This window comes from Otolemur garnettii, unplaced genomic scaffold (genome assembly GCF_000181295.1).
Source record: "Otolemur garnettii isolate 467f Iridium unplaced genomic scaffold, OtoGar3 scaffold00006, whole genome shotgun sequence".
NCBI lineage: Eukaryota > Metazoa > Chordata > Mammalia > Primates > Galagidae > Otolemur > Otolemur garnettii.
Window position 1 is genome coordinate 8,787,464 of NW_003852401.1, and position 10,974 is coordinate 8,798,437.

Consider the following 10,974-nt stretch of genomic DNA (forward strand, 5'->3'; position numbering starts at 1 on the left):
TGTGGCGGGTGCCTACTTGGGAGGCTAAGACAAGAGAATCGCTTAAGCCCAAGAGTTTGAGGTTGCTGTGAGCTGTGATGCCATGGCACTTTACCGAGGGCAACATAATGGAGACTGTGTCTCCAAAAAAAAGAATTTAGGTCAAATGGAATCTCTTAATATAGGAAAAGGAATTTGTATTTAATATGTTTTGATTTTCATATTTATCCTGTTCTAAGCTCCTGAATTTTTAATTTTTTTTTTTCAGTTTTTGGCCAGGGCCAGGTTTGAACCCACCTCCTGCCCCCACCCTCATATGGGGCCAGTGCCCTATTCCTTGAGCCACAGGTGCCACCCCCTTCAAATTATTTTTGGATACTTTATTTTAATTATAGGTTTGGGATATTGAAAGGAAATTGAGAAGGTTGGTTGTGAGGGATGAATGCTTAATGGGATATGAAAGATTATTACTGCTAGATATGGCAGAATAGAACAGAAGACCTATAAATTGGTCTAGGACCAAGAAGACCTATAAATTGAATTGCTGGGATGTGGAAGTACTCCACTGGGGCTGGTGAGTTTGAGCCCAGCCCAGGCCTGTTCAAAACAATAATGGCAACTACAACAACAACAACCAAAGAAATAGCAGGGCATTGTGGCCGGAGCCTGTAGTCCCAGCTACTCGGGAGGCTGAGGCAAGAGAATCGCCTGAGCCCAGGAGTTGGAGGTTGCTGTGAGCTGTGTGACGCCATGGCACTCTACCGAGGGTGATAAAGTGAGACTCTCTCTACAAAAAAATAAAATAAATAAAATAAATTAAATAGTTATATTGATCATATCCACCCATGAATTTCCCAATCAACTACACTGCACTGATGCCAGTACAAATAAAATACTTAGTGTAATTGCTGAACTACATGCAAAAAAAGATATTCCTTTATTAAGTGTACTCCAGCCATATTATGTATTACTGATGAAACATTTAATTACAAATCCCTTCAACAGTGAAGAATTCTGAGCAAACTACTTCCATATCCCAACAACTCCACTGTTCACAGGTCTTTCTATTTTCTACAAAATCTAGCAGTAATAAAAGGAGGGAAGATTGCTTAATGCCAGTAGTTTGAGACCAGCCTGAGCAAAACCTCATCTCTACAGAAATTAGCTGGACATGGTAGTAAGCATCTATATTCCCAGCTACTTGGGAGGCTAAGGCAGAAGGATTGCTAAAGGCTCAGAAATTTGAGTTGCAGTGAGCTATGATGATTCCACTGTTCTGTAGCCTGGGTAAGACCCTGTTGTCTCAAAAAAAATGGAAAGAATATAGTTTTTAAAGTAAGTATGTTATTAGCTCTGCACCTAAGTACCAAAACAGTAGCCTTCTTCATAAATCACATTGCTGTTTTTTTTTTTTTTTTTCTTGAGGACGAGTCTCACTCTATTGCCTCAGGCTAGAGTTCCCATAGTTCATAGGCACCTCAAACTCCTGGGTAAGGTGATCCCCCTGCTTCAGTCTTCTTTGTAGCTAGGGCTATAGGCACCTGCCACAATGCCTGGTTCATTTTTTTTTTTTTAATTTTTAGTAAGAAGTGGGGGTCGTGGTATAGCTCTTTCTGTAGCTCAGGCTTGCCTTGAACTCCTGAGCTCAAGCAATCTACCCTCCTTGGCCTCCCAGAGTGCTAAGGTTACAGGCGTGAGCCACTGTACTTAGCCCTCATTGCTGTTTTTTTTTTTTTTTTTTTAAGAATTTTAAGTTTAATGAGAAGTAAAAAATAGTAGAAATAGAAAGAAGTTCATTTTCTTTAATATTGTACAAAAAAAGAGTAGAACTGAAAGTAAATAAACATTATCACATTTGCTTATGCCACCATCTAGTTCTTCATGTTAACTTTACTGTTCAAATAATAGAATGTAGGTGACAATTTAAGGATCAAGAAGAGGAGAAAACCAAAACCCTTTTCTACCACATTTATTCTTCTCCATTGTGTATAACTAACTGTGCATAGCTGTGCTCACAGACGCTTCTTTTACTTCTGCATTGCACAGAAGTTCAGTTGTGTATACAATTGAACTTGCTCAATGGCTGAGGGAGACTAGAAATGATGTGACCATTTCCTGATGTATTGTCACACAATTCAAACAATGTTGCAGGGACCAACCTATAATTTTTAGGGACTGCAAACAAGCATTTCTCGTGAAGCTGAACCAGGAACAACTTATGTTCCTTAGGCTTTGTAATATGTGCAGGAATATATGGATACTGGGGAGGTTCAAAATTTGGTCTCTACCAGTTACCTATGCAGTCATCAATGACCTAGTCTTGCAGAACTCCATCTTGATGCCCCAGTTATTGCTGGTTTTGATCAAAGTGAGCTGATGGAGGCTCATCAGCTCATCATTGGTGATGTTTTTGCTGTACACTGTGGACGCTACCTTTCTTTGCAATAATTTTTGGGAGGATTTCATATTTCTAGGTGATGCCCTTGAAATTTAAACCTTTAACCTCCCCATTTTCTCCTTTACTGCAGTTCAAAAATAGGGCAATATGATCTTGCATACATATCAGCCAAACATCCTTAGTGAATTCTAATCTCATATTTTTCTTTCTTTTTATTTTTGAGACAGAGTATCAAGCTGTGACCCTGGGTAGGGTGCTATGGCATCATAACTCACAGCAACCTCCAACTCGGGCTCAAGTGATCCTCTTGTCTCAGTTTTTCTATTTTTTGTAGAGACGGGGTCTTGCTTTTTGCTCATGCTGGTCTCAAACCTGTGAGCTCAAGCTGTCCACCTGCCTTGGCCTCTCCGAGTGCCAGGAATACAGGCCACAGCCACCGTGCCTGGTCAGTTATTGACATAGTATAAAAACAGCAAATAAAAATGAAAAGCAATTGGCTTTTTGAAAGCGAGGTGAAGATTCCAAGAGTGCATGTTTGAAAAAGTTAGGAAAGTTTTTTTTTTTTTTAAATGGAGCCTCAAGCTGTCGCCCTGGGTAAGGGTACCGTGGCATCACAGCTCACAGCAACCTCCAACTCCTGGGCTCAAGCAGTTCTCCTGCCTCCCTCTCCCAAGTAGCTGGGACTACAGGTGCGTACCACAATGCCTGGCTATTTTTTGGTTGCAGCCGTCGTTGTTTGGTGGGCCCTGGGCTGGATACGAACCCACCAGCTCAGATGAATGTGGTTGGTGCCTTAGCCTCTTGAGCCGCAGGTGCTGAGCCATTGACCTAATTTTCATAGGCCAGACATGTACCACATGCATGGATCAGTACAGTAGGAAACATGGCTGAATGTTCCTTATGTTGATCAGTTTGATACAGTCCCTTGGTGGTTAACTTACAGAGGTTCTACTGTACTTTCTAATTCCATCTCTAGAGTATGAGCTTCTGAAATTAAGTCAGGTTTGCCTGTTGGATGGCTGCATCAGTGGAGTTCAGTGAAAGAAACAGAAATAATGTCTAGCAATTTTCAGCAGTAAGATTTCAGTATGGAGAAATAGGTGCTACAAAATTGTTGAATGAGTTGATGGAATGGGAGTTAAGGGGCTGGCTGCCACTGGGCTTTTGGCTTCAAGGTCACTTCACCATTGCTATGATTCTGTATAATATAGATTACAGCAGACTAAAACTCTGAATAACCTTATGACTTTATATAAGTGTAACATATTTGCTATAGAGCAAAATTTAGCATTCAAGAAATGGATTTTGGACATGAAATATCCGAAGAATCTAAGTCTCTGTAACAATAAAATTCTGTGATTTGGACCTTATGGACAATCAAATACTGTTGACTTAAAAAAATGTATAGCAGGTAAGTGAAATGTTCCTAATTGGGAGGCTGATACACAAATTGGGCTGAAGTATTGCTCTAATTGTCACCATACCTCCCTAGAAAAACTGCCTTTTGATGACCGGGACGAATTGAGAGAAATCGTAACGGACAGATACGGGGCAGACAGTTATTTTTCTAGACTATTCAGATACATCAAGTGGATGGAATTCTTTCCTTCTTATAATTTGGAGTTGTTGTCTTTTATCCTTTTAGCCCTAACTCTTCCCTGTTGAAGCCAGCTTCATCCTCAAGTACAGGCAGTGTTACACTACTGGAAAAGGTACATTATAAAACAATTTTCAATCAATGTTGCTTTTTGGTGAGGAAAAAAACCCTTTTAGTTAATTCTGACCATACTAAATAATGATAAAATATCATTTTTGTTGATTTTGCAGTTTAACTAATTTTAATTCTATTTTCACATTTTCCAGTTTCTGCAGTTCTAACCAAGTCTATGTATTCTCTCTGGAGAATATTGGAATTAATTAATTCTGCCAGTGAATATATACTTTCACAATAAAAACAACAACCTTTTATAGGTTCATGATAACCAGTGAACCTCTAATGCAGTCAGCTTTAAGATCAGCTTAATGATCATGATCATTACGTTTTCTTTTTTTTTTTGAGACAGAGGCTCAAGCTGTCCCCTGGGTAGAGTGCTGTAGCATCACAATTCACAGCAACCTCCAACTCCTGGGCTCAAGCGAGTCTCCTGCCTCAGCCTCCCAATTAGCTGGGACCACAGGTGCCCGCCACAATGCCTGGCTATTTTTTGGTTGCAGCCGTCATTGTTGTTTGGTGGGCCCAGGTTGGATTTGAACCTGCCACCTCAGGTGTATGTGGCTGGCGCCTTAGCCACTTGAGCCACAGGCGCCGAGCTGATCATTAAGGTTTTAACATGACATGTCTATCTTCTTTAGGACTTGAAGATAAGAACTCTTAAAGAGAAAAATGAAACCATTTCTAAGAAAATACCAGAATTTGAAGTGGAAGATTCTCCATTATCAGATGTAAATAATACAGAAAATAGTATATTTGGAGGATCTCTGCCAACCAAAAAAAAAGATCCATTCCAAAAAGAGCAAGATCATCTGGTGGAAGAGGTTAGAAAAGATTGTAATAAGTACACTTAAATATTTATTATTTTCTCAGTGGTATTAGGATAATAAGTGAAATAAGGTAATTATTGACTAATAGGGATAATCTGGAGGAAAGGAGGTCACAAATAAGAAAAATCATAGTTAAAGCAAAATTGGCCCCTCCCCCCAAAAGTAAGAATAGATTTAATATAAATTTATTTAGTTAAGAGTTATAAGTATCATCTGAAAGTATAAAAATAATACATGTGAAATATTTTGGGGATTAACCACTGTATAAATTTTAAGATAAATATATCCAGTGATCATGCTCTTAAAATAGTTTGTCAGTGTTGTCTGTTGCTTAGCTGAGCTTCTGTTTTATTTGAATATTAGAAAAAAGAATATGCAATACTATATCACTGAGTACAGGTTTTATTCTTTTTGCTTCCTAAATATTTAAAAAAGTGATTAAATGCATTGTTCATGAACTTGATTATCCTAACCACCCTTAACTAACCAATACTACCATGCTCAGTATTATAGAACTGTTTGCACAAATTAAATACTCAATCCATTCACTAATAGTATTTTTATTACATGTTTTCTACAATATCCCTTAGCATTGCTTGAATTTGGTTAAACCTCCAGATGACAAATTACTTTTTATTCTTGAGAGACTAAAAGAACACTAATATAGTAGATATTAATTTGAGTATAGGAGTTCCCTCCATTCCTTTGTGTCTGATGAAACTGAATGAATGTTCAAATAAGAGACTGGATATCAGTTATTTTTTCTTGTTTGTAACAGTAGGACCAATTTCATGGTCTCTCAATGCTTTTAAATTTCTAGAGTTATATTGTTCCTCTTCATTGACTCAAACTAAAGAAAAAATGGTTAGTCCATCTTTTTTTCTTCCTAATTGTGGAAGGAAAGGCATATTTTCTGGCTAAAAAGATTTGGATTAGTAGTGGAATGGGATGAGATGGAAGGGAGGAGTCCTATAATCTCACAAAGCTCTACAAGTAAAGTGAGATTAGTTTTCTTTCAGTGTTTACCACAAGAGATATTTAGTGTTTGAATTCCTGAAAGCCCTCGTTTTCCTGGGTCAATTTGTTTATGGTTTCAGGAAGTTTATTTGTTAATGATCTCAGAAGGGCAGAGGTTTTAATTTATGTTTGTTTTCCAATTTTATCGATAATTAGTTAATAGAGAGTGCTATTTTCATATTATATACTTTCTTTTCTTTGTTTTAGAATGTGTCACTATGCTTTGTTCTCTAATTTAGATCTGATAATACCATTGCTGGCAAAGAAGCATATTATCAGAATGTATTCTGTTAATGGGGGTGTTACTGTGCAGATTGATCGTAATTAGGAAGAAGTTGCTTGCCTTAAAACTGGTTGTTTTAATGGATGCAGAGTTGTCATGCTCCAAGATGTGGCAGTTAGCAGCACAGGTCACTACACAGTCAGAATTGGCCCTAAATCTTCCCAGATATAAAGATTCTTAACTCTTCTGTCCTTTATAATGGGTTATCCTTTTACTGTAAGAAGGAAATACTTTCATGTTCCATTTCTCTTTATAGGATTGTACCAATATGAGTTATCTGGGAACTTCATTGTTCCTTAATTTTGCGCTGTTTCCTATGGGAGGTGCTGCTGACTATGAAGTGCTTATTCTTAACAGGGCTTTTGTTGCTTTGTAACAATGGGCTTGATAATTTTTGCTTTACTTTTTCTTTTCTGTTTTAGGTTGCCAGGGCAGTTTTATCTGATTCACCACAGCTTTCTGAAGGAAAAGAAGCAAAATTAGAGGAACTAATTGACTCTCTAGTTTCTAACCCCTTCTTAACAAGAAACCAAATTCCTCGTACTCCAGAAAACTTGAGTAAGTTTGTAATGCTTTCTATACCTTTTTTACCCTTTCTTAGATATTACCACTGTTAGAATCATGGCCTGACAGATCTTTTCAGCTCAGTTGGTAATGGCTCTTTGTTTATTCTAATATAAGGGACTTTTATTGAAATATTAAGTGTGGGCTCTCTCACTTTATACAGCCAGTTTTAAGCAGTGTTTTGTGTACTTTAGTACACAGAGGTATAATCAACCCTGATTATATACAGTTTTGTCTTTGTTATTTTATTTGTTTTCTGGAACAATTTTATTTGATCACTTTGTATTTTTATTTTTTTGAGACAAAGTGTCAAACTGTTGCCTGGGTAGAGTGCTGTAGTGTCACAGCTCACAGCCACCTCCAAATCTTGGGCTTAAACGATTCTTTTGCCTCAGCCTCCTAAGTAGCTGGGATTGCAGGTGCCTGCCACAATGCCCGGCTATTTTTTGGTTGTAGTTGTTATTTGAACCTGCCAACTCTGGTGTATATGGCTGGCACCTTAGCCACTTGAGCTATAGGCACTGAGCTTTGATGACTTTTTAAAAGTGCCCTGCTTCTGGATCTGATCTATGATCCACATTTATAGAGTATAGAGGCAGTGCTATCCTAATCAGCAACCAGAAAGCACCAGTCCAAAACTTTGTGCATAGGTCTTTACCGCTCCCAAATTAGTCAGACTGCCTAGAACTTTTTCCTATAATCCAGCAGTCCTCAACATTTTTGGCACCAGGAACTTGTTTTTTGGAAGACAATTTTTTCCATAGACTAGGGGAAAATCTGAGAGGAGATGGAGCTCAGGCAGTGATGTGAGCAATGGGGAGCAGTCATAAATACAGATGAAGTTTCACTATTTTCGGATCACCTTCTGTTGTGCAGGCCAATTCCTAACAGGCCATAGACCAGTACCAGTCCGCAGCCTGGGGATTGGGGACCATAGCCATAACCCATAATGTGTGCAGACAAAGTTCTAATGTTAGTGTTCTTATGTAGGCAGATCATCTTTGTTGAGTGATTAAATATAATTTGTGTTACTGCTGATTTAGGTTGAACTGAGCCAGAGCCTGGGTCAGTAGTCAGCAAACTATAGCTTGTGAAACAAATTTGGTCTTGTCCTGTGTGTTTTTTTGTTTATTTTATTTTTTATTTTTTGTTGTTGTTGTTGTTTAGCTGACCTGGGCTAGGTTTGAACCTGCCAACCCTGATGTATGTGCCCAGGGCCCTACCCTCTGAGCTACAGGCACTGAGGCTGTCCTGTATGTTTTTATAAATAAAATTATATTGAACACAAGCTTGCTTATTTATCAGTATTGTTTATGGCTGCTTTCATGATGTAATGGCAGAGTTTAGTCACTGTTTTATTAGAGTGCAGGCCTGAAAAGCCTAAACTATTACTATCTGGCCATTTATAGGAAAACTTGCCAACAACTGTTCTAGGTGGAAGATGGTGTCTTTTTTTTTTTTTTTTTTTACATATGTTGTGTAAAAGTAGATGCACATTTCAAGGGCAGCTTTTGTTTGGTGTATTTACTTGAGTTTGATCAGTTGGGAGGTGGAGTCCTTTGATGTTATTAAGGTTTGTTATATTGTGGAGCCTTGTCATTCAACCAGTATGTACAGGGAGTGTAGATTGAATCAGTAGCTTTATCTATAGTACTAGAAATAAAATGATTAATTGCATGCTTTTTGTTTGGAAATATTAATAGTGTCTTCCCCCCCTTTAATTAGTAACTGACATTAGGAGCTCATGGAGAAAAGCTATTGAAATGGAAGACAACAAAAGTGAAGAACCAGTGCAAATGGATACTAAACATAGAGAAGTATCATCAGAATCATCACCTGTGTTTCAAAATCAGAGAGAACTTAGTATGGCCAGTTTTCTCTTAGAAACCACTGTCTCAGATATTGGCCAGCCTCTTTTGTCTGAAGAGAAGAAAGTTGTTTCAGATCGCAAGTGTGTACCTCAGAATTATGCAGTGACCAGACACATAGGTGAACCACCAACACAAAGTCAGTCAGATTTATTAAGTAAGAAGATAATTTGTAAGCAAGATTTGGAATGTACAGCTTTACCAACCAAGTTATCGGAAACTAGCCAAATAGTGACCTTCTCTCCTGCTATGGGTAGTAGGATAGATGTGATGGGCAGTAGTGAAGAGCAGCATAGTAAAATTTTAGACCACTCACAAGCTTTTAGTAACAAACCTTCCATGAATAAAACTATATTACGGGACTCTCTTCAAATATCAAGTAGTATTAGATCTGAGCATTTTAAGGATATTGATTTTGGCATATTATGTGAAACTCTTCCAGAAGAAGTTGGTCACCTGAGTCTCAATAGCTCCAGTAGTTCAGAGGCCAATTTTAAACCGGAACCAGATACTCCTGTGCACAGTAGTATTTTTCCAGAAGATGTTAAGGGAGAAAGACCAACTACTCCAGAATCAGACTTCAGTTTACAGGCTATTTGTAGTAGGTATGAGGCTCTGAAGAACTCTCTTTCCAAGAAAAAGGAAGACTCTTATCTCTGTAATCCTGAAACACTTGAAAGACGCAAACCAGAATTGAGCCCCACTCCCCAAGATGTGCAAACAGATGATATGTTTAACTTTTTTGACACTCATGATTTGCATATTGAGTATACAAAACCATCTTTACGCATGTCTCTTGGTCAAAGAAAACAGTCTCTTTCACCACTAATTAAGTTTTCTCCAGTGGAGCAAAGATCGAACACTACAATACCCTGTAGTGTTGGAGAATTACTACCTAATTTAAAAGGTAAGATTTAAGTAGTCTTGTGCATATTTATCTGAAGTTTTCTCTCAACTTTTCATAAAAATAGTATACAGTGAATGTTGCATGATCTTTGTCATTAATTTGACAAAGTAATGCTCCTTGTTCCTTCATCTAGGATGAGAGGAATGATCCATCACTTTATGGATTCTTTCAGAATCTCTACTTTCATGTTTATACCTTACAGTCAACTTGGGTGAGGGGTGGGGGCAAAAAACCCTCCAAACTTGAAATTTGCTGCTTTTGTAATAGAAACTATTGAATGTAAATCTCATCAAAATCTTCTTGTCTAGTGGAAGGTGGTTTTAGAAAAGTTGAGAAAGATAGTTTTAAATGTCACTGTTTTGTAATAATATGTTTGTGATTTTTTTTGAAATAAATTTTGTAGGAGACATCTTGAATAAGAGCTTTGATGCAAAAGAATCTCCATCTGATTTGACAAGATGAAGCAGTTCTCAATTAATTTAACTATGATGCACTTAAATTGAAGCAGTGTCACCGAATGGAAACTGATCTATAACTTAAATATTTGTTAGAAGTGTAATACGCTTTTTCAAGGTTTAAAAAATCCTAAATACATTTTAGTCTCTTGTAATGTTTTTAGGTAAGAAGAGTATGTTGGATTTTTTTCTCTGTAAGGATAGAGGGGTGAATGTGAAGTATCTGGAAAGCAAATGTCAACTTATGGGAAGCCATTTTGATTTCATGAATAATCTTGTAAGCATTAAATACAAAAGGAGTAGTTTAATTTATGTTGTAATTTCAGTTAACATAGTTTTTGTCGTGCTTTTACTTAAGTGGTTGATAATAGCCATTGAATATACTGATCTTTAACTTTAGAGAAAAATATAACTTTTATTGTTTCTTTATGGAACATTCTGGTACTAACCAGAAAAAGTGAGGAAAGTAGTGCCTTAGGATGTGTAGTCAAGATGACAGATTTTAAGACTGGGAAAGCTCTAAATAAGTTTAATGATTATTCTAGTGGATTGATCCTGAGAAGTGATGTTTGATGGAATAAACTGCATGTGATGATAAGTGAAGACTGGGACAGCATGATTTTTAAGAAGGGAAAAAAGATGGAGAAGATGACTAGACACTTCCAAGGAACACTGCAAACTATAAATCCATTCAGTGGGTTGTTTAACATTTATATTTAGTCTAATTTAGACTTTGAGAATTTAATCCTTATTTTATATTTTAACATAAATATAAATTAAAAAGTCATTAGTCTGTTTTATTGTTGTTGGTTTTTTGGGGGGTGGGTATGGATGCAGTTTTTGAGAGAGGAACTAGTTTTAATTTGCTCAAACACCATCAGAGTTCCCCTGTGCCTATAATAGCTTCAAAATAACCCAAGAATTGAATTTAAATAACTTGTAATTTTTTTTTTTTTTTTTTT

At 37.1% G+C, this 10,974-nt stretch overlaps 1 protein-coding gene and 1 non-coding gene across 2 annotated transcripts in view; both read left to right on the top strand.

The window, feature by feature from the left end:
* HAUS6 (HAUS augmin like complex subunit 6) overlaps positions 1-10,807 on the top strand; it is a 46,757-nt gene extending 35,950 nt beyond the window's left edge. Inside the window, exons 12-16 of the mRNA XM_023508931.1 lie at positions 4,023-4,089; positions 4,730-4,912; positions 6,641-6,776; positions 8,508-9,557; positions 9,961-10,807. Coding sequence (XP_023364699.1) covers positions 4,023-4,089; positions 4,730-4,912; positions 6,641-6,776; positions 8,508-9,557; positions 9,961-10,019 — 1,495 coding nt within the window. The 3' untranslated portion in view covers positions 10,020-10,807. The remainder of the gene's footprint in view (positions 1-4,022; positions 4,090-4,729; positions 4,913-6,640; positions 6,777-8,507; positions 9,558-9,960) is intronic.
* On the top strand, positions 3,809-3,938 carry LOC111722843. Its single transcript, XR_002771497.1, has one exon.
* Positions 10,808-10,974: the final 167 nt, after the last annotated feature.